This window comes from Sarcophilus harrisii, chromosome 6, assembly GCF_902635505.1.
Source record: "Sarcophilus harrisii chromosome 6, mSarHar1.11, whole genome shotgun sequence".
In the NCBI taxonomy this organism is placed as follows: Eukaryota; Metazoa; Chordata; class Mammalia; order Dasyuromorphia; family Dasyuridae; genus Sarcophilus; species Sarcophilus harrisii.
The window spans coordinates 183665150-183689494 of record NC_045431.1 but is presented as its reverse complement, the minus strand read 5'-3'; the positions used below and the strand labels follow the sequence as shown (position 1 = coordinate 183689494).

General features: G+C 36.5%; 1 protein-coding gene across 1 annotated transcript in view; it reads right to left on the bottom strand.

Annotated features, from left to right (window-relative positions):
• Positions 1 to 460: 460 nt before the first annotated feature.
• The window catches only part of CPZ (carboxypeptidase Z), a 57400-nt gene continuing 33515 nt past the window's right edge, over positions 461 to 24345 (bottom strand). Inside the window, exons 7-11 of the mRNA XM_031941580.1 lie at positions 19722 to 19880; positions 9140 to 9275; positions 7355 to 7494; positions 3676 to 3775; positions 461 to 946 (exon numbers count right to left, since the gene is read on the bottom strand). Coding sequence (XP_031797440.1) covers positions 585 to 946; positions 3676 to 3775; positions 7355 to 7494; positions 9140 to 9275; positions 19722 to 19880 — 897 coding nt within the window. The 3' untranslated portion in view covers positions 461 to 584. The remainder of the gene's footprint in view (positions 947 to 3675; positions 3776 to 7354; positions 7495 to 9139; positions 9276 to 19721; positions 19881 to 24345) is intronic.

Genomic DNA, 24345 nt, shown 5'->3' with positions numbered 1-24345 from the left:
CTAAGCTAGAAGTCTATGGAAATCCAAAGAAATGGCAGATTCACTGAAATCCAAAGCTGCCTCCACAATGACACATAAAAGAAGAACCTTATGTGAATCCAGATAACAGTAAATATTGTGGTCACTGATTTTCGTATAGTACTGTTTATAAAATGTTTAATTTCACAAATGCCGGTGTCCCCTGGGGTCCCATCCAACTCTGAAATTCTATAATTCTTATTTGATGAAAACCTTAGATTAACCCTAAGAGGGAGACTGGGTTGGTGACTAACCCCAAAGACTCACCTGTAATATCACAGATACTTTGAAGTATCATCATCATTAAATGTACCACGGTAGAGTCAAGGAGAATGATTATCATATTTGGTGGCAGATACAACCATTTTTAATGAAAGTCAATCCAATGAGGGCCAGAAAATGCCAAAAATATAATACAGAAAAAAAAATGGAGAAATTAGCATTTGGGTTTTCCTATTTGCAATTATTTAATTCTTGAGATGATCGTTGCGATGATACCCCACCATGCAGGCTGGTAAAAGGATCATTTTGGAGACGAGCATAACAAGACATGGGAATTGATGAGTCTAATGATATTTGAGGAGCCAGGTGGGCTTGTGATGATTTAGAGAGGTGAAATAGGACCACCACCATGGCTTGCCTCCATCATGCACAGGTTTCCTTCTTTCACCTACAAAGTCTCCATTATTTTCTGCATGGGGATCGAAATCCTCTAGAGGGTCATGGCGCTTGTAGCCATTCCTCCGTGGCCCTCTCATGAACTTCTTGGGATGCAGATCTAAAGGATGAAGGATGAAATCTACCCTGCCAGCCCTCTTCATCCTAAGGGGGATGGTAACTTTCTTGATCATCTTGGTGTAACCGGGGGCTTGGGCGATGACAATATGAGTGCCTGGGGGCAGTAGCCTCCAATAGTCACCATCAGCAGCTGAGGAAACAAAAAATGGGAGCCATTGTGAGGTCACAGGCCAAATGACACACCCTTGGTAATAGGGGAAAAGGGAGAATTTAGGAGGAAGTAACAACAACAACAACAAACTTTCACAGGTATCATGGTATATTAGAAAAGGTACTGATGAGGACTGGAAAAACTGAGTTCAAATCTTTATTCCAACACTAAGTTCCTATATAATCACAGGCAAATAAATCACTGCATCATTTTGAATATATTTTTCAGCTTGTTAAATGGAGATGATCAACATTTATGAGAACCTCCTCACTGGCTTCTATAAAGAAAGTGCTTTGGAAGAACTAGAGATCATCATTGATCACAAAACAGAAAATGTTGATTATATCGAGTTAAAAAGCTTTTGTACAAACAAAACTAATGCAGACAAGATTAGAAGGGAAACAATCAACTGGGAAAACATTTTTAAAGTTAAAAGGTTCTGATAAAGGCCTCATTTCCAAAATATATAGAGAATTGACTCTAATTTATAAGAAATCAAGCCATTCTCCAACTGATAAATGGTCAAAGGATATGAACAGACAATATTCAGATGATGAAATTTGAACTATTTCTACTCATATGAAAGGGTGTTCCAAATCATAATTGACCAGAGAAATGCAAATTAAGACAACTCTGAGATACCACTACACACCTGTCAGATTGGCTAGAATGACAGGAAAAGATAATGCAGAATGTTGGAGGGAATGTGGGAAAACTGGGACACTGATGCATTGTTGGTGGAGTTGTGAACAAATCCAACCATTCTCAAGAGCAGTTTGGAACTATGCTCAAAAAGTTATCAAACTTTGCATACCCTTTGATCCAGCAGTGTTTCTACTTAAAGAAGGGAAAGGGACCTCTCTGTGAAAGAATTTTTGTGGCAGCCCTTTTCATAGTGGCCAGAAACTGGAAACTGAATGGATGCCCACCAATTGAAGAATGGCTGGGTAAATTATGGTATACAAATGTCATGGAATATTATTGTTCTGTAAGAAATGACCAGCAGGATGATTTCAGAGAGGCCTGAAGAGACTTACATGAACTGATGCTAAGTGAAAGGAGCAGAACCAGGAGATCATTATACACTTCAACAATCCTATATGAGGATCAATTCTGATGGAAGTGGCTATCTTCAACAATGAGAGGATCCATATCAGTTCCAATTGATCAGTAATGAACAAAACCAGCTACACCCAGCAAAAGAATACTGGGAAATGAGTGTGGACACAACATAGTATTTCCACTCTTTCTGCTATTGTTTGCTTGCTTTTTTGTTTTTCTTCCAGGTTATTTTTACCTTCTTTCTAAATCTAATTTTTCTTGTGCAACAAGATAACTGTATAAATATGTATATATATAGTGTATTTAACATATACTTTAACATATTTAACACATATAGAACTACCTTCATCTAGGGAAGGGGCTGGAGAGAAGGAAGGGAACAGAAGTTTTTGCAAGGGTCAATGTTGAAAAATTACCTGTGCATATGTTTTGTCAATAAAAAGCTATAATAAAAAAAGTGCTTTGGAAGTTACTAAGGACAATAGAAATAGGATCTATTATTAATATTATTATTTTAGGAACTTCAGAATTTTCCTGGTATCCCAGGTGATGATGAAGAAACACAGAATAAAATGAAGCAATTAGGGGGCTCAGTGGATAAGCAGTGGGCCTGGAGTCAAGAAGACCTGACTTCATATAGAGGCTCAGACACTTTCTAGTTTATGGAGGGAGTCATAGCAGTCACTTAACTTCTGCCTCAGTTTCCCCAACTATAAAATGGGGATTATAATAGAACCCACTGTGCGAAGTTATGAGAATTGAATGAGATAATATTTGTAAAGTGCTTAGCACAGAGCCTGAAACATAATAGGTGCTATACAAATGCTGGTTTCCTGTCTTTAATAATGGGGAAACAAGGGCAGTTAGGTGGGCACAGTGGATAGAGCACCAGCCCTGAAGTCAGGAGAACCTGAGTTCAAATCTGGCCTCAGCCACTTAACACTCCCTAGCTGTGTGACCCTGGGCAAGTCACTTAACCCCAATTGCCTCAAGAAAAATACCAATACTAATAATAATGGACAGAGAGCATGATATAAAAAAAGGCATATAAACCTGGGAATGAGAAAATCCCAGTCCTATCACTAACCAATGTTACCCATATAATTTTGAACAAGTCATTTAATAACCTGAAGTTGGAAAAAAAACTGAGTACATAAAATGGGAATAATAATTGTGTTTTCTCATTCCCAAAACTCTTTTGATCATAAATTTGAGACCATGAAAAAAGCTTAGCAGTTTTCTCATATAGTATTCTCATTTTACCAAAGAGGAAATTGAAGAGACTCAGATGAACTGGAATGGGGTAGGGAATCACTCAAGATTACATAGTTAGTAATTGATAAAAGTAAGTCTTCTGAATTCAAACTAAGGATTTGAATGGCAAACCTTGGAAGACATCACTGAAGTTATGTATACCTTTAAAATGCCCTTAGAAGTTCAGTTCAAATGCCTACTCACCTCATCCACCATCAAATGGGCATGGATTTGTAGGGCTACAACTACCTGGAGAAGTGTTATAGGGTTGTGATGTGACCATGGAAGGACCAATAAATTCTGATTATATTAACAATCCAATATTGTTATTGTTGATAATAACCACTAAATTGAAACACACAAATTTGGTTTAGAAAGTACAATAAATATACCTGTAGTAATATCATGGCGGATCCCTCTGACCAGGATGCGTGCATTTTTGATGGGTTTTCCAAATTTATCTGTTACTGTACCTTTAATTCCTCGGTGTACCTGAAAAGATACAAAGTAGAGGAAAGATTTTCAGATGGCATTATGACCAAGCTCTATGAAATCTTCCTTCCACATATGTATTTACTCCCTTCCCACACATGGGAAGAGTAGAAAATCATCGAGCTAGATAGGACTTCAGAGCTCATATCAAGTTCATTTTATAGATGAGGAAACTAAGGCCCAGAGAAACTAAAATGGTTTGTCCAGGGTCACACAAGCACTAAATGATTGAGGCAGGATTTGAACCCAGCTCTTCCTAATTTTCAATCCAATGCCCTAATCACTATCCCATGTTGGTTTGTATGCATGCATCCTTATGAAGGCATAGAAAAACATATGCTATGAAAAAATCTAATTCTGACTGCTATTTCCTCAGAATTAAAAGCAGTTAGACTGATCATATTTAGAGTTGGGAGAGCTGCAGAGCTACTAAAAAACACATCTAGTCCAATCAGTTCATTTTGCAAAGAGGGAAAGTGAGATGCAGAAAAGTTGAATGATTTGTCCATGCTCTCATAAGCAATCAGTGGCAGTCAGCATTCAAACCCAAACCCTTTGTAATCCAGCGATTTTCCCCCCACTAATTACACCCTTGGTAAGGAAAAGATGAAAAATACTAAAACACAGGCATTTGGGGTGCAGACATGGCCTTACTTTATTCAAATACAGGGTAAATGCCCAAATCTGCATTTCTGGAACTTCAACTCATTTCTCCTGTTCTAATGAATCAAGGTGAATAGATTCATACATTCTGATGGCAGCATTTTAGGTATTTTTCTGAATCGTAAGCTACAAAGACTAGTATCCAAAGACCAAAGTCTATCTACCTCAATGGAGGGAGTCCTCTTAGTGGTGAGATATATACAAGGCACAGTGCTTAGTGCTAGATGAAAGGTGGAAAATGCCCTCTGGAAGTTTACAATCTAATGGGAGAGGAGAGGAATGACACGTACACATAAACAAATAATACTGTACAGATAGATTGGGATAAGGAGAGTGAAGACAATCCAAATAAAATACTATGAGAAATTTCAGGGGAAAAAACTAATATTGTACATTCAGTCAACAAAATACAAATTATTTTTTTCATGTGCATGTCTTCTTAGTCTCATTTCCCTAATTGGCACTAGTATAGGTTTTTTGCCCAAGCATAGAAATTTATACTTTTTAGTTTTGGCCCTTTATTTTAGTCTTTGAACTATTTTTTACATCTTTCCAATGTAATTTGATTTGTTAAACGGGTTACCAAGCTTCATGTTATCCGAAATTTTGAAATTTAATTTAATGCTCAATTCAATAAGTATTTTATTAAGCATCCATCATATGCCAGGCACTGTGGTAAGTGCTAAAAGCCTAAAAGCTTTCATCCAACAGCTTGATAAAACTACTGAAATTCTAAAGATCTTCCACCCCCAAATCAATTCATTTGTGAAGGTAAACTAGGTCATCTTTTGCCTCAATTCTTACCTATTCTTTAATCCCTGAATGGGTGTTGCCTCAGACAAACTGAGACAAACTTTGGAAAGACTTAGTTTAAAAAGGATAAAGCTTCCAACCATTGCTAGTCATCCTGACCCATGTCTTGCCACTGCACTCTGATGACCCTGGAAGAGAGAATAAGGCTGATGGCTTTGCACAGCCCTGCCTCCCTCAAGTCCAATTAATTCACTTTCAAGTCAAGATATCATTCTCCTAATGTCATTGGTTCTCTTCAAGAATGAACAACAACAAAACTTATTGAGCAAACAGGATGGAGGACAGAACCCCAAAGCCTGATTAGAGACTTCTTAATGTTACTTCAATCTCTATTACATTAGATTCTATTGACTATCTACTGAGTGAATGCTATATATAAGAATGTAATCTATGTTTGACAGGCCTATTTTGGGCAGCTAGATGATGTAGTGGATGAAGTGTCAGGCCTGGAGTCAACAAGACTCACCTTTAAGAGTTCAAATCTTGCCCCAGACACATACAAGTTGAGTGACCTTGGGCATAATTACAGGATTATTTAACCCTGATAGCCTCAGTTTTCTTATCTGTAAAATGAGATGGAAAAGGAAATGGCAAACCATTATCTGCTAAGAAAACCCTAAATGAAGTCATGGATATTTGGACATGACTAAAAAATAACAACATTATAGGCAAGATCATATAGTATCTATAGGGGACACAAAATATATATGTATATTTTTGCTAATGGTCAAATTTTAGAAATAACTCATTTGCAGGACTTTTTAAAAGACTTTATACTACATCTTTGAATTAATGAACAAGCCTTTCTTATTAAAAATATTTCACCCATTGGACAGATTTCAATTAGTAATAATTACAACTTAATATATCTCCATATCATTTTAAGGTTCATAGTGTTTTTACCTATCACAATCCAAGGAGTGAAATATTGAAAATTTTAGTATCACCCTTTAAAGATGAAGGGACTGAAGTTCAATTACTTGTTCAAGAACATGCAACCCTAGAGCTGGGGCTTGCATCTAGGACTCCAGAACTTCTACCCTTCCCATTGCACTATCCTGCCTTCTATGAGAACTACATGGAGTATATCTACTTGAGCTTGGGTTTTTCCTCATCAATTGTGGATAAAATGAAATCTTCAAAGAGAACAGGCAATTAGAGCCTTTCAGCGTGGACCCGAAGATGTGTTTCCATGGGGTAGCCAGGGGATATTTATGAGCTCAATATGAAAATCTGGCCAATGTCAACAGGGAAAGGGCTTCAATTGGCTATGGCAGACTTATTCTTTATCAGAAATAATTTACTCAGCCTTATCTGGGGGACGAGGGGGTGCTTTTGGGCCTGGGTCTGTGTTTCTTCTAAAGATGCTATAACATAGACTTTTACAGTATCTGCCTATTAGTATCTTTTTATCCCTAACCTTCAGGCACAATAGGAACGGAGCAAGTCCAGTCCCATTTGGGTTTTGTAAAACTCATTTTCACTAGACGGCCATAAAATGAAATGAGCTTGGCAGTCTGGATAGCCTGTCATTATTTTATGACACTACTTTGCTGAGAGATGCAGGAGGTCACTGGCAAAACCCATAAACAAGGAAAGTAAAACAATGCTAATAACTTTATATTATACTCCAGGCTTTCTGCTACTGTAGTCAGTGAGGTCTGTACTAAAGTGGGATCAAGAAAAACATTTTTTCATTCATCAAAGGGGATGATTTGGGTGCTCTTATTTATTTTTACCTTTCTTTAAGACTATAGAAAGCCTGGTCTATAAAATCTTGTATAAAACATGGCAAGAAAAATATAGCAAAAGCTTCTGCATGAGGGCCAAGGGAAGCATTGTACTGGAAGTTAAGACACCTGGATCCTAGTCTTTCAATTCCAACATTCTGTGTTCTAAAGTCCCATTGAGCTCTGATATATAATTTATTCTAAATACTAAAGGTTCCTCAGTTCATATGTTCCTTGTTCTGAAGTCCTCATCTCTGATAATCTAGAATTCTAAGACCACACAAATACCCCGAGTCTGAAAATTCAATATTTGGGACAGAATTTCAATGAAGGAAATCAGGAAACAAATCCAACAGGACAAATAATACAATACCATTTCCATAAAATTCAGGAGTGATTCTTTGTTGTGTTGCCAGAGTGTGTAGAGAGCTTCCTCTGGGGGAAACTTCACACATCCCAACTCCACAGTGATTTCAAAGCAGTTGGTGTGAAGATAATTGAAATCTGACATACCTACATGCAGACAAGAGGGGAAAAAAGAGAAATTAGACATGATCTAGGCCTAGTTAACAAGCAAGAGGTACAAAGATTATCAGGTTTGACGCCAAAAGCCACGAGCATGGCCAGCATTCTTTTCTGTACTTTTTTATTTTTTTGCCTCTCTTTGTATCTTCAGCATTTAACACAGTACCTGGAACAAAGCAAGTACTTAATAAATAAATGTTGATTGACTAACTAACTGCCCCTGCTGTTACAACTTCACAGCTTCTCTAAAGTTCAAAAAGTAGATGGTTTATTTTTAAATGTCTATTTTGAAAAGATAAAAATCATTCTGATTTTGGGAGGGAAAAAACACAGAAGTTTCAACAAAACAAAGTCATTTGTGGGATTCAAACTCCCCAAATTCCTGGGTGAACATTTCATGGTATGGCTCTTAAGAACAAACAAGGTAATGGGGAATAATAGCAACAACCATTGATGGATTATCTTCCTATGTGCAAGGTCATGGGATCCTATACATAAAGTCATCCAGCCCCTCCAAGCCTCAGTTTCATTATCTATAAAATGGAGACAATGGCAACAACAACCTGTGATCACTGGGGATATAGATAAAAATGTTTTTTAAAGGTCTCTGCTCCTAAGGGGTGGAAGCTGTAGTTAGCAAAGAATAATTTAAGGAGGGATCTAGCACCAACATCTAAAAGAACCAGGGATGGTTTCCCATAGTTGAGAGTATCTAAGTTGCGCCTTGAAGGATGCTCAGGGTTAGAAAGTGGAGCACAGGACAGGATGCATTCTAGGAATGGAAAATAGATGCAGAGACAGGATCAGGATACTTCAAGGTGAAGGCATAGCAAACCTAGGTCAGATAGGTTGGAATATGAAGAACATGTAGGGGAGTAAGATGATAATAGTCTAGAAAGGCTTTAAATGTCAAGTTGAGCAAGGTCTTAATTATAGATGCCATAGAGAGCTATTGAAGATTCTTAAGTGTGAGAATAACATGGCTAGAACTTTGCTTTAGAAAACTAAATTAGACAGTTTTGTGAAGAATGGATTGGAAGAGGGAGGGATCAGATACAGGGTAATCAATTAAGATGTTATTGCAATAGTCAGGATGACAGGTAATCATGATCTGAAGTAGGATGGAAAGATGCTAATAATGGTCTGAAAGATTTTTTAGATGTAGAATGTTAAAATTTGGTAACTGACTAGAAAAAGAAAGTACAGTGTGAGAAAGAATGATGAGTCAAAACCAATTCTGTTGCAAACCTTGCTAGAACAATGTGGCAGATAATAAAGTTTAAATATATAACATTTGGGAGGAAAGAGAGTTGTGTAATGGAAAAATAGTCTTATAGATGAAGGTAGAAAATCTACATTCACATCTCTACACTGTCATTTACTACAAGGCACCTGGGGTTAAGTGACTTGCACAGGGTCACACAGCTAGTAAGGGTTGTGTCTGAGGCTGGATGTGAATTCAGATCCTTCTGACTCCAGGGTTGGTACTCTATTCATGGCACCATCGATGAATGCTGCCCCAGGAGACATTTCTGAATGACTGTTTCCAACTTGCAATTCTTGTTTAACATCCCCCAGAAATCCCTCTACTAAATCTTGTCCTCTCCTCAAAACCTACCATGGGGAGACTTACCTCCTGTAAAACTATACCAGTCAGCACCGTTGATAATACTGCCCCTTTTCAGAAAGTTGCCACCACATCTATTCTCTGATTTGTCCATCATCATGGGGTGAACATTGGCATAGGCCCTGGACAGTAACCTGAACATCTGAAAAGAAGATGTAAAATGTATATTATTTCTCCAGCAAAGACCAGAATTATCAGGAAATAGAGAGGCCAAACAATGGCAGAATGTAGAATGTCAGAGCTAGCATTGCACTCCCCATTCATTCAGGATTAAACAGAAACCAAAGAGCATTGGACTTGGAATTAAAATAAAATAAACAAACAAAAAAAAATTAACAACCAAGTGGAGTTCAAATTCCAGCCAACTTCTCTGAGATACAGTTTCCCTATTTTCAAAATGAAAGTGGTTAGACTTGATATTCCTTGATGTCTCTTCCAATGTTAATATTTTATGACTATTAATAACAAAAATCGTATCTTAGATATTAACTTTTCATTTTATAAATAAAGAAATTAAGGCTCAGAAAAGTCAAGGAGTTTGCCCACCCCAGAATGTTTTTTCTCTTAGGTGATAAAGACTTCCTTAAAGACTCAGTTCAAATTCCTCATTCTTTAAGAGACTTTTCTTACTCTGTTCAGACCCTAATGCCTTCTCTTCTAAGGATCTCTCCCATCTGCTCTGCATCTACCCCTTGATTAATGCATTGAATCCATCTACTCATTACATGTTGTCTTCCATATTAAAATATAAGCACCTTGAGCTCAAGGGTTAGCTTTGACAAAACACTTAGCACAATATAGAAAGAATTTAATACATTTTTAATTTGTCCAAAGACACAATTGGACATGGTCTCTCTTACTCAGGTCTAATGATCTTTCTGCCATATTATTAAGCTGACTCATTTAGAGGTCTCTTTTTTACAGATGTCACAGGTTGCAAGGCAATAAGTTGCTCAAATTTAATCCATGTCTCTTAAAAAACAAATCCAACTCTACTATGCCATGATGCATTCCAACTCTACCTATAACCACATGACCTAGGGAGGATACATGCCCTCTCTGAACTTCAGTTAGCTCATCCATCGAATTTGGATAATAATACTCACCATCCCTATTTCATAGTGGTCATTTCACAAATTATAAAGTACAACTTAAATTCAAGTTATTATTACTAGAAATTTAATACCAGACCTTAAGTTTTATCACACTACGGACCCATCTTTACCTAAACTTAATATCATTCCCAAGGTCTAGCACAATGCTTTTTATTGTTAATATTATATTGAAAAAAAACTAATAATTTATCTTTATATGATACTTTAAGTTTTGTAAAAAAAAAAATGACAACTCTTTTAACAACCCTCTGAAGTGAGCAATTTAATCATAGCTAGTTGGCAAAGTGGACAGAGTAATGAGCCTGGAGTCAGGAAGACTCATCTTCCTGAATTTAAAACCAGGCTCAGAAACTTTCTAGCTGTGTCATTAGGCAATTTAATCCTGTTTGCTTCAGTTCTTCATGTGTAAAATGAACTGGAGAAGGAAATGGCAAACCCACTCTAGTGTTTTTGCAAAGCAAATCCCAAGTGGGGTCACCAAGAGTTGGACACAACTGGAAATTCCTGAACAACAGTTTCAGCAACAAAACCTATACTTTGTGGGAGAAGAAAAAGATCTATGGAGACTAAATGACTGCCTAAGGTTGTAAGATCAGTGGGTGCTGGAGGTGAGAATGGAGCCCAGGTCCAATGCTATTATTTTTCATGACAGTGCTTCTCCATAATAACAGGACCCTTCCCCAAACTAGCACCATAAGCTCACCCACAGCATTCATCTCCCCAGAGACTCTGGGTTTCCAGGGAGACCTCTGTTTGTTGAGGGGCCAGTATCGATAGCTGATTTATTACCGAGGTGAGATGGTGTTTTGTTTTGTTTTGTTTCTTTCCAACTTGTCTTCTGGGACTCACTTAAGCAAACCGCCCGCCCATGGAGACTCTTTTACTCATCCTTGTTTATGCTTGGTAGGAGATGGTACCCAAAAGAGTCATACCTATTACTTATTAGTGCATTGAATAAATAGCCCTGCTCATTAATGTACTTCCTCTAGCAGCTCCCTGGTGTTTAAGACTGTGCCCAGCCAACTCCCTTTCCAAGAAAAGGGAAATAGACTCAAGGCACTGAGGAGAGTTCATATAATAATGGAGTCCTGGCCAGGCCTTGCCCCAAGCCCAACTCGCCTCCTTTATTCCTGGGTCACTTAAACTCCTCCAGAACTGAATTCCTTGCTCCGTAAAAGGAAGAAGATAGATTAGAAGTTCTCCAATTCCCTCTTATCCTAAGATCTCATTAACTTCTCAGCAGCAAATACTTGAGGCTAGACGTTGAGATAATGTAATGCAATGGGAGAAATGTCAGACTTGAAATTTATGGGCAGCTCATTTTATTTCTTCAGTTGTAAAATTAGATCACTTATATCTGTACTGATGAAATCATGTCCCAAACATGAAGAAACTTTTTTCCTTCGCCCTTTACTTCTCCCAAATTGTCATGATGTCAGGATTTCACTTCATGAAAAGGGAGCTGATCAGATGCTGTCACAAACACATATATGTACACACATACACACACACACACACACACACTTCCATACATATAATTTTGATGGAATTTCATTTTAAAGGAGAAAGAACTGAGGCCTAAAATGGCAAAGGCAAGAGACAAAAGATTGATGTCTGGTCCAATATTCTTTCTCCCAGACACTTTTGCATTGAAAAAGAGTCCTCTCTACAGGGAAAGGGATCAAATCAAATGATTTCTAAGACATGGAATTTCTAAGTCACAAGGAATCTAAGAAATAACTCAGATTGTTTAGTTAAATTCAATACAGTTTTTTTAAGTATCTGCTATTTGCAGGACACTATGCTAGGAACAAAAAAGCAAGGAATAAAGAAAGAAAGAAACATAAGAAAGAAAGTTTAAAAAGGAACATAAAGAAAGAAAAGAAGGAAGGAAGGAGAAAAAGAAGGAAGAAAGGGAAAAAGAGAAAAAGGAAGGAAGAAAGGGAGAAAGAAAGAAAGAAGGAAGGAAGGAAGGAAGGAAGGAAGGAAGGAAGGAAGGAAGGAAGGAAAGAAAGAAGGAAGGAAGGAAAGAAGAGAGAAAGGAAGGAAAACTTCCTGTCGCTTTTAAGTAGTTTATATTCTACCAGAGGGATATATCCTGTATCTAGAGGAATAAATACAGATATGTACAAAGTTATTCAAAGAGGTAGAGAACACTAATAACGAAGTGAAGGAGAACAAAGAAGAAAGGACTCATGTAATGTGAGACTTGAGAAGATGCTAGAAGAAGCTCTGAATTCCAAATTGCAGGGGAAAAGAGGATGGGTGAGAAGGAGAGTCCCCAAGCAGGAGCACTTAAATTGAAGGAAAATAATATGAAATCTGCCTTGAAAAGCAGATAACACTTTGCCTGCTGACAACTTTTCTTTATTCACAAGAAAACTAAGTGAGGTCCCTCACCCAAGCTCATACTGTTCTTTCCAGTGAAATATTCTACCTCTCAAGGAGCGCACTGATAGCAATATCTTACATTTGAAGAAACATTGGAGTACTGTGGAAGGCACACAGAAGTCCAGGTCAGAGAGCTGATTTCGAGTTCAATCACTAACTACAATTTTGGACAGCTAGGAGGTTGCGTAGATCATTAACCTTAGAATCAGGAAGATTTGAATTCAAATTCTGCTTTAGGAACTTATTATCAGTGTTACCCTGGACAATGGAAAGGGAGCTGATTAGATGCTGAGCAATTTAATCAGTTTACCTCAATTTCTTTATTTATAAAATGGGGATAATAATAATGCCTATCTCCCAGGGTTATTATGAGGAACAAATGATATGATATTTGTAAAAATTTTCAAACTTTCAAATTTTACATAAAGCAATACATAAATTTTATCTATTATTCTAGCATCACAGAATGATTCTATTGGGAAACACCTTATAGATCATCTACTCATAGGATCATAAGATCATAAATTTACAAAGGATTTGGGGAGATGATGAGTCCATAGCCCTCATTTTTACAATCCTTGCTTTCCTCTGAAAACCATTCATCTGCTTGTTCCTGATCATTTGAGTCGCCCATTTGAAAATCTTAGGAGACTCTTTTGATTCTTCAGTCAGAATTTACCAAGAGCCTCCCATGCTTAGGGCATTTTACTTGCTTCTGTGGCTACAAAGACAACATGAAAGCAATGACTAACCTCAAGGAGCCTCTTAAGCTAGCCAAGAAAGATCCTGCTGTCTATGATGTGTTTTTAAGTAGAGAATAGATACAATAATTTGGGGGAGAATCTGGGGGGGGGGGGGCTTAGGGGAACCTAAAGCTATGGATCCCCCATAACCAATTAAATACCAAGTCCTATCAATTCTTCTTTTGCAACATTTCTCTACTCCACAAATTATTCCCATCACCCTAGAGATGATCATTACGAAGTCATCCGAGCTATTGCAAAAGAATCCCTGCTTCTACTGGATTATCTTAGATCAGTCCTTCATAGTACTGACAGACTTTTTTTTTCTTATGTATGTTAACGGGGTGATAACACTGAACATGGTCTGGTCTCCTCCAGTTGCAATAATCACATCCCAGTTACACAGAGATCTGATTATATCACTTTTCAGTTTAAAATACTTCAGTAATGTCATATTGTTTATTTAACAGTTAAAATTGTTCTTCCTGGAATACAAGATCCTCCACAATCAATTGATGCACTACAAATAACTTTCTACATGGTCTATTTTCCAGTTGGTTTCTAGTGAAACTGAACAAACTGTTATTTCCTTTATTTGTTCGGTCATTTTTCTTTTTGTTTTCTTGCCTTTTTAATATTTTTATTTCCCCCAGTCAAATATGTCAATTTTTTACATTTGTTTTTAAAATTTTGAGTTCCAGATTCTCCCCATACCTCCCCACAGCCGGAATTTGAATCTGATTTCTAATAATTCCTACTCAATTACAAGGAAGAAACTTTAAAATGGAATATAGAATATTAAGCTGGGAGATATTTTAGACATTGTAAATAGACTATAGTAAGTTAGAGCTGCAAATGACCCTACAGAGTTTTGTTTAGTTCTTAGCATTGTTAAGTTATACATGAAGAGGGTAGATACAATGAAAAAAGGAATGGATCCTATAAGTTCCTCCAAGTGAGTAGACAAAGGGAGGAATCTTCTAAAGTCACTAAGGTATCATCTAATTTATGTACTGATAACATTTTGAGAATAGGGTGCTGGGTCGGGAGTCAAGAAGACTCATCTTCCTGAGTTTAAATCCAATCTCATACACTTAGTAGCTGTGTGATCCTGGCCAAGTCACTTAACCATGTGTGTATTAGTTTCCTCATCTATAAATGAATTGGAAAAGGAAATGGCAAACCACTTCAGTGTCTTTTCTAAGAAAACCCCAAATGGAATCAACAAGACTGAGATATGACTGAAAATAATTGAACAACAAACAACAAGTTCCAAAAGAGGGGAAGATTGAGAAAAGAGAGTAGCAGGTGATCTAGTTGAAAGAAAAATAAAGTGGTGAGGCATTCCACTGAGGACAGTGGGTTTTTAGCCCCAGTTCTATTACCAACTTTTGATCTGAAAAAAAAAGAGGTTTTCATTTTCATTTATATTTATATTCCTTTCAGTTATAAAATTAGGATTTGAACTATCTTCAATATCAAAGAAATATCTTCCAATTCTGATAGTCTATGTTCTAGTTCTAATATCTCTTCTAGATTTAAAAGTTTATGTTCTGTGATCTAAGGTTCCTTCCAGTTTTAGCAGTCTATGTTCTAAGCTCATATCTAACTATAAAGTCCTATGTTCTAAAACTCCTTCCAGCTCTAACAATCAAAGTTCTAAGTTCTACCTTAGAACAATTCTAATCTGTGTCCTAAGGTCTACCATCTACCGTCCACCTAAATTCTGACCTTCTATGTTTAATGATACTCAGAATTGGAGGAGAATTTAAAGATAACCCAATCTAAATCTTCATTGAATCAGGACTACTCTATGAGTAATCCTTGATTAGTAATTATCTAGCTTCTATTTGAAGAGTGCCAGTAATGGTCAACCTACAAAATCACTGATGCAGCTGGATGGCTTCAGGCAATGACCAAAGATTTTTTTTAATTATATTTTATTTTATTTTCTATTAAAATTTTCTCCATTCCATTTCCTCCTACCCATTGAGAGAGCAGGAAAAACAAAACCAGTTACAAATATAGTCAAGAAAAAAATTCTCACATCAACCATACCTATTTTATCTATCTCTCTATCACTATCATTATTTATATCTATACCTATATCTATCATCTATTTATATTTATAATCTGGTTCTAACTATACCTGTCTCTATCCATCCATCCATCCACCCATCTATCTACTTACTTGTTTATCCATCTCTCTCTTTCTCTCTGTTTCTGTATCTCTGTGTGTCACACACAAACATCTTTCTATCCATCTACCTATCTGTCTATCCATCTCATCCATGTATCTATCTATCTATCTATCTATCTATCTGTCTATTTATCAATCCATCCATCTGTTTACCTATCTTCTTATCTACCTATATACCTGCCTGTATGTCTACCTATTTATCCATCCATTCATCTCTCTCTCTCTCTCTCCATCCATCTCTGTACTTATCTATCATCTATTCATCTATCTGTCTGTCTATCTGTCTGTCTATTTATCAATCCATCCATCTGTTTACCTATCTACCTACCTATATATCTACCTGTATATCTACCTATTTATCCATCCATTCATCTACCTGCCTACCTGTCTCTGTCTCTGTCTCTCTGTCTCTGTCTCTCTCTCTCTCTTTCTCTCTCTCTCTCTCTCTCTCCATCCATCTATCTAATGTACTTATCTAGCTATCTATCTGCCTTAATTTGCCCTCTGAGTTCATCACCTCTCTAGCTGGAAATGGAAAGCATATTCCATAATGAGTCCTCTGGAATTGGGGTTGCAGTAACCAAGCATTAATGAAGGTATGAGCCAGCATGGAAAATAGGTTGGTTATACAAAAGCAAATTGAGGCTTGTAACAATACTGGGAAAAGTGCCAAACGTAGTCTCTAGAAACAAGGCTACATGAGTGTTTCATGTTGCAACACTGACCTCTAATGGTCATATTCTGTATGTCAGAATCTCACAATACCTAGCAGATTTGTCCTGGATCTCAGCAGCCATCTATCTAGTTAGTCCAAGAGTTGTTGATTTTTTTCTGTATCTTGAACTATACATTAACTTACATATATCTTTTTCAAATAAATTATTGTCTAACCACACCCCTTCCATCTTAAGAAAATCTTGTCTTTATAGCCAAGTATAAAATTCTACCTTTATCCTTATTAAATTTATTTGAACATCCTGAATCCAATTCTAGATGTCTGTCAAGATGCTTTTTTGTGGGCCCAGACTTACATTTCTCCCAGCTTATTTCATAGAAAAATATTAATTGTGCATTGATAAAAATTTTAAATAACACAGATCCCCGAAACAATCTTATCAAGTTAAAATTGAACCATTAATGATTACTCTGAATAGAGCCATTTGACCTGTTCTTATGTTTTTATTGCACTATCATCTAAGCCATAACTCTCCAATTGATGCATGAGAAGAATATGATTTAATCAATTGCTATGCCAAAATCTGAGTAAACTATGAATTACTCTTCTGATCTTTAAGTTTAGAGACCCTGCCAAAAAAGGAAATGAGGTTATCCCGGCATATTATATGCTTCCTGAACATGCTGGCTCTTTGTGGGTACTGCTTCCTTTTCTTGATGCTTCCTAACCATCCTTTTCATAATGCATACTGGAATTATCCCAGGAACTAACTACAGCTCCTTGTCTGTGGTTAGCAGATTCTATTTTTATGACTTGTTTGAAAATAGGGACAGAAACTGGGCCCTTCTATGGGCCTATCCTACCAGTTTTGTTCTCTAGGAACATTAATGGCTATGGAAAAGCTTCGGATGAATGGTGGCCAATGAGTTGAGAGAATTCCAAAAGGCAGAGGTGAAAATGGGGTGTATCATAAACATGGAGACAAAGCCTAAACAAAGATTCAGGGATGGGATATAAAATTTGGGAAATGGTAAGGAAACCTTTTTGGTGGCAGGAGAGCAAATAAAGGAAAGTAATGGAATATGAGTCTGAAAGGGGAGATTGAAGTAAGCTTTCAAGGGTAATCTGAGAAGTTGCTATTTTATCCTAGTGTCAACAGAAGTCACTAAGGATTCTTGAATATGATGATTATATGGTTAGATCTATCTTTAAGCAGCTGTGTGAAGAATGAATTGGAGAATAAAGAGACTAGCAGCAGAAAGATCAACTAGGAGGTTATTATGATAGTCCTGTTAAGAAATAGCAAGGATCTGATGTAGGCTGGTGGTCATGTGAAGGGAGAGAATGGAATGGATGAGAGAGAAAAGGCAACATTTAGATATGGGGATGAAGGGGAGGGAAAATCTTGATTCCAAGGTGGCAATGGGGTAACTAAAAGGATGTTGTGCCCTGAATAAAAATAGTTTGAAGGGACTGGAATGAAGCAAAGAAACTGGGGTTAGTTATATAGATTTGGAGAGACAGTCAGGTAGCTTAGTGCAGAGAGTGCTGAGCCTATAAGTAAGAAGATCTGAGTTCAAATACAACTTCAGACACTAACTGTATAAACCTGGGCAAGTAATTTAATATGTTTGTCTTAATCCTCTGGATAAGGAATGGCAAATCACACCAATGGAAAACTTCTTGACAAAGAAAACGTCATGCATTGGTGTGCTAGGATATGACTGAATGATGAATAATATAGATTTGGAAGACATTTATTAATAGATAATTGAACCCATGGTGGCTAATAAGAACATAAGAAAAAGGAAGGGTGAATTGACTGGAGAGAACAGGAGACTTGAGGGTTATCTGTACTTAGTGGAGGGAAATGAATGGTCCCTCAGCAAAGGGGAATGAGAAGGAATGATTAGAGAGACAGCAAGAAAATCTGAAGATGGGAAGAGCTTGGAAGGCAAGGGAGTAGATAGAATCTAGGAGAAGAGATGTTAACAGTGTCAAAAACTGCAGAGGAGGCAATAAGGATGAGCACTAAGAAAAGATTAAGTAATTAATAAGTCATTATAATCTTGGAGATAGCAGCTTCATTCAAGTGATGGGGATGCAAACGAGAATCCAAAGAGCTGAGAAGGTGGGGAGATGAGGAAATACGGTTATAAGTGTATATTACTTGATTTTGGAGTTTGACTGAGATTGAGAGAATAGATATAGCATAATAGCTTGAGGGATACCAGGATCAAATAAAGATTTTATTTTAAAAGATAGATACCTATGCACATTTGAAGAATGTGCAAAGAAGGAACCAAAAGATAAAGCAAAAATGGCAATGGGAGAAGGAAATATAGATAGCCCCTGTGCCTTTTTAATCTCCTAGTACAGTGACTTGCATGCATCAAGTGCTTAATAATGGTTTGTTGAGTTGGTTTAAATGTTTATAGGGCCAAACTCATGGATGATATGAAAGGATATGAAATCAAGAGTCTAAGGAGAGGGATTACACTTTACCAGGAGAAAAATCATCTCTTCCTCAGAGTTTGGAGCCAAGGAGTAGGGAATGGAGGATGATGGAAACATGAAGATGAAGAAGGAAGAAGTCTAAGTCCAAAGTCAAATCATTTCTATTTTCTCAGTTAAGTGCAAATCAGAGAAAGCAGAAGCAAAATAAAGGTTGATGGGTTTTTCTCCTCTCTGGCAACTGTTAAAATCATCCCATTTAAACTAAGCTGTATTTTTATTCTATGAATATTTAAAGTTGTGTTTACACACATACACACACATATATACAGAGAACCACATTTTTAATTTTTCTAACTGAAAAGTAAAGTTTTCTCTTAGTATATTAGAAAACTGAGCTTAAATCCAAGAAAATCTGGGCTTAAGTCATGTTTCTGAAATATACTTGCACGACCCTAAGTATCTATCAGTATTTTAATAATCAATACCTATTAGTATCTGAAATTGTGAGTAGCATTAGTAGTGAGTTTCCTCACCTAGGAATTCCTTACACCAGTGAATTCATAGATCTAGTTAGTCTCCATTCTTACAGAAGTAAACACATTAAGTACATTTGCTTACATTAAACTAACTGCTTCCATTTCTATAGAGCTCTATAGAATGCCCCCTGGGACATACGCCAAGAAAGTGGTTCAGGCGGGAACAGAACTCAGGTTTCCTGATTTTTCTTTCATGGGATCATAAGATACAACTCTGAAGGAGACCTCGAAGATCATCTAGTTCAGCTCCCAAATTTGGTCTTAACCAAGTTAGGCTGATTGATTTGCCTAATATTCCACGAGAAGTAAGGAACAGACAATATTTGAATCTAGGGTTTTTTAAGTACAAGTTTCATGGTGTTTCTACTACCACAAGCTTCCTTAAGCGATATAACATTGTCACCCCATAAGAAAATCATGGCGTTTCCATGAGGAAACTATTTTCACTTACCATGAAAAGTTTGTATTACCTTCTCATCAGGTGTAGGAGAGAACATCTTTTCTTCCAGGGGATGCTTTGAGAAATCAAAAGGATAGGAAACCACCAAATCGCCTCCATGGAGACTGGCTGACAGTACAAATGGGATGGTCTTCATCCACTTCATGATGGCCTTGGTCTCTGGAGCCACCTGAACAAAAAGAACAAAGACTGGAAGTGACCTTGGTGGTATCACTAAATTCAAAGGTTTTACTTAAAAACTGAAGATCAGGAAGGAAAGAGTGACTTGTTTAATGTCACTAAAATTAATGAGATTTAAAGACTTTTTATTCCAAATTTAGCCTTTTTCCCTACCAAACCACATTGCATAGCTTCTTTCAAGGCTCAGTTCACCACCTACATAAAGTCTTTCCTGATTAGTTATTAGTGTCCTTATTGTTATCAATATATTAATGTATATTATAAATATTATATAATATGTTAGCTATTAATTAGTGTTCTCTCCATTAAGTTATGAGGGATATACTAATCTATTTACGCATTGTATTCTCTGTCCATTTTAACCCTCATAGAATAAAAACTTAGAGAATGTTTTAATTTTATCTTGTTTTTATATCCTTAGTATCTAGAATAGTACTTTGAACACAGTAGGCATTTAATAAGTGTTTTCTGGATTAAACTGTTGACATCTATTTCTTACATGATCCCCATTAGACTTGAATTTCTTATTCAGGAAAACTGAAAGGCCAAAATCAAGTTAGCAATCATTTATTAAGCAACAAAGGCTGTGACGTTAAAAAATAAGGACCTGGGATAGAGGTGGCTGTGATCTGTAGGCAAGGAATAATTTAAGTCATTGCCTTTTAACCCTACTATTTATGGAGCACAATGCTTGAAAATAGAGATGCAAAGTTTAAACCATTTAGTTACTGCCATCATGTAGTTTACAGTCTAATAACATGCAGAATAGACATAAAGGGATAATTTTAATGCATAATAATAGAGAATTTCAAAAAAGATGTACTAGACTTGTAATTTCATTCAAATAGGAATTTCCTTTATCAATGCAGTATAATCCTGAAAGGGCCACTAGATGGTGGCCTAGAGCAGTAGACCTGGATTCAAGAAATCCAAGTTCAAATCTAGTTTTAGACACTTCCTAGCAATGTGATCCTGGACAAGTCACTTAACCCTACCTACTTGCCTCAGTTTCTTCCTATGTAAAATGAACTGAAGAAGGAAAGCACAAACCATTCTAATGTTTTTGCCAAGAAAACCCCAACTAGAATCATAAAGAGATGTACGTGACTGAAATGAATGAATAGCAACAAAAAGTCCTGAAAAATTAAATGATTTTTCCCCCAGGTTCATTTGGCAGTATGTATCAGAGCCGAGACTTGAACCAGATCTTCTTGATTTCAAGATCATCTTTTTCTCCATTATGCTATGCCTTTTGTAAGAAGAGATGCAAAGTGTTCAATGAGGTCTTAGGAAAAGATGATTGTTGCCTTGGGAGGGGCAGGGTAAGTAGCTAGAGAGATACCAGCTGGCCTCTCAGTAAATTCTATCGTGTTCCAAGAAAAATTAGATGCAAAGATCCTGATGGAGCTTACTAGCTCAGTTTGGTTGCAGTTAATATTAAAAGGCTGAGACTTTGGGCTAACCCATACATGAGCTATCTTATGAGCAAAATAAGTTTTTTTCTTTTTCATTTCACTTTTAGGGGAAATAAATGGCTTGACAAGTTTGAAATATCTCTATGCTGGTCCTCAGATAATGTCATGTTATAGCATCATTATTTTGGTGTAGTGAGGACACCAGATAATCTTGGAATTTACTCCCAACTCTAATATTTGTTGGTTATAAGGCCATGTCGTCCCTTTTTAAAAGTGCTTATTGTGTGCCAGACATTGTGCTAAGCATTAGGATTAGAAGGAAAAATAATAAATATTTATTAAAGCTTCTTATGTACTAGGCACTATGCTAAACAATTTTTAAACAAATATTATATCATTTGATTTTTCACAATAATCCTAAAATGTAGGTGCTGTTATTATCCCCATTTCAAAGTTGAAAAAACTGAGTTAAATAGAGGTTTATACCTCTATACATTGGATTTGAACTCATTTTCCTGACTCCAGGCCCAGAACTCTATTTACTAAGTCACCTAGCTGCATCAAAAATTAAAAATAAAATTATTGTTGAGTCATTTCACTTATGTCTGATTTTTATGACCCCATTTAGGGTTTTCTTGGGAAAAATACTAGACTAGTTTGTCATTTTCTTCTCCAGTTCATTTTACAAATGAAGAAACTGAGGCAAACAAACTTTCCAAGTTTGTCTGAGGTTGGATTTGAATTTGGGTCTCTCTGACTCCAGGCTCATGCTGTAGGTTCAGAACCTGTTGTTCTAAAAACCCTGGTCTCATGATTCTACTCTTGCTTCATCTACTAATTAATTTACTGTAATTTTGGGTAAGGCATTTACTATCTGTATGCATTGGTTTCTTCATCTGTTAAAATAAAGAGATTATACTACAGGACCTTGAATCTTCTTTAATCTCTAATTAAATATATCTCACTCTTTTCACTTTAATAAACTATCTCTATAGTCATAGGATATATATATTATTTTTAATAATAATAGCTTTTTATTTTTCCAAATACATGCAAAGATAGTTTTCAACATTCACCTTTGTAAAACTTTGTGTTCCAAACTTTTCTTTCTCCCTCTCTACTACCTCCTCCCCAAGACAGCAAGTAATTCAACATAGGCTACACATGTGTAATTCTTCTAAACATAATTCTACATTTATCACAGCATCATATTTTGTTTCTTTTTTGAAAAAAATAGCTTTTATATTTTTCCAAATACAGGCAAAAATAGTTTTAAACATTCACCTTGCAACCTTGTATTCCAAATTTTTCTCCCTCCTTTGCCCCACTCCCTCCCCTAGACAGCAAATAATGTAATACAGGTTAAACATGTGCAATCCTTTGAAACATAGTTCCATATTCATCATTATGCACAAGAAAAACAAATCAAAATGGAAAAAATAAATATAAGAAATTAAAAAAACAAACAAACAAACAACAACCACAATCAAAAAAGCTGAAAATACTATGCTTTGATCCATCTCTGTAATTCTCTCTTTGTATGCTCATGGCTCTTTCCATCACAAGAGGACATATTTTTATGAAAGAAAAGAAAGACACAAAATCTTCTCAAACACGTTTCCCCTTTGAAACTCTCTCAAAGTTTTGCATTTCTCATAAAGACTTCACAAAGAGCATGTTAGTCAACTTTGTTCTGCAGGGACATTTCAGACATGCTGCTGGCTGAGCAGTTTTTAAAATGTACACTCAGCAGGGCAGGTTTTAATGAAAGCTTTCGAAGCTGGAAGCAAAGAAGCCTGGGGAATAGTAGCAGAGATGGGGCATACAGCTGTAACGCCTAAGTTATCACCCAACCCCTTTGGGGAGAAAAAAGCAAATAATGAGACAACGTGCTGATATTGGGGATTTATTCAGTAAAACAAATTCCAAGCGATGTCCTAGGTCTGGACTTTTTATTTCTATAGTCATGTACAGTGAGGACTGATGGGAATGGTAGGTAGAAAGGACCCTCACTGATAAGTCTCCAGACTCTTATGGTCATTCCCTAACTATAGAGGCTACAGAATTGTGGATCTGGTCTTTCCTTGGCCACCAACTAACTCCTTAGAGGATTATCTACTCTCATTTCATGTCTGTACCTCTCAGAAACCATACCTATAAAATGAGGGGGATTTGACTCCATCCCCCACATAACAGTTTTTGATCATCATATCTCACGCCCTCCTCCCATACCTACAAACTTTTTACTTTCCTGACTTCCTTTAAGACTCTCCTCAAACCCACTTTCTTCAATGGGTCTTTCCAGGATTCAGATTAGCTTCTATCTACCCTATATAATCTTATGTTTCTAAATATGAGTTTCTTGGTGGTAAAAATTGTATTTTATCTTTCTATTTATTCCTAGAACTTAGAATAATGCCCGGCACATGGTAAGTCCTCAAAGACTGCTGAATGAGATGACTGAAGCCAGTTGCAATTGTTTAGTGATGAAGAGAGTCATCTACACCCAGGGAGAGAACTGTGGGAACTGAGGGTGGACCACAACATAGTGTTTTCACTCTTTTTGTTGTTGTTTGCTTGCATTTTGTTTTCTTTCTCAGTTTCCCCCCTTTGAGCTTATTTTTCTTGTACAACAAGAGGATTATATAAATATGTATACATATATTAGATTTAACATATATTTTAACATGTTTAACATATTTTGAATCACTTGCCATCTAGGGAAGAGGATAGGAGGAAGGGGGGGGGGGAAATTTGGAACACAAGGTTTTACAAGTCAATGTCAAAAAATTATCCATGCATATGGAAAATGAAATATTTGAAAATAAAAAGCTTTAATAAAAAATAAAAATATACTTTAGTGATTCAAAAAAAACCTGCTGCTGACTATTGACTAACAGGTTTCTAAAGTCACTTCCATTAGTCTATGAGCTTCTAAACTACTGTTTTTTGCCTTTCTTTTTATCCCCAGTACAGCCCAGTTCTGACACATGTTATATGCCCTCCAAACATGCTTGTTTTATATCAAAGATTCTAGGG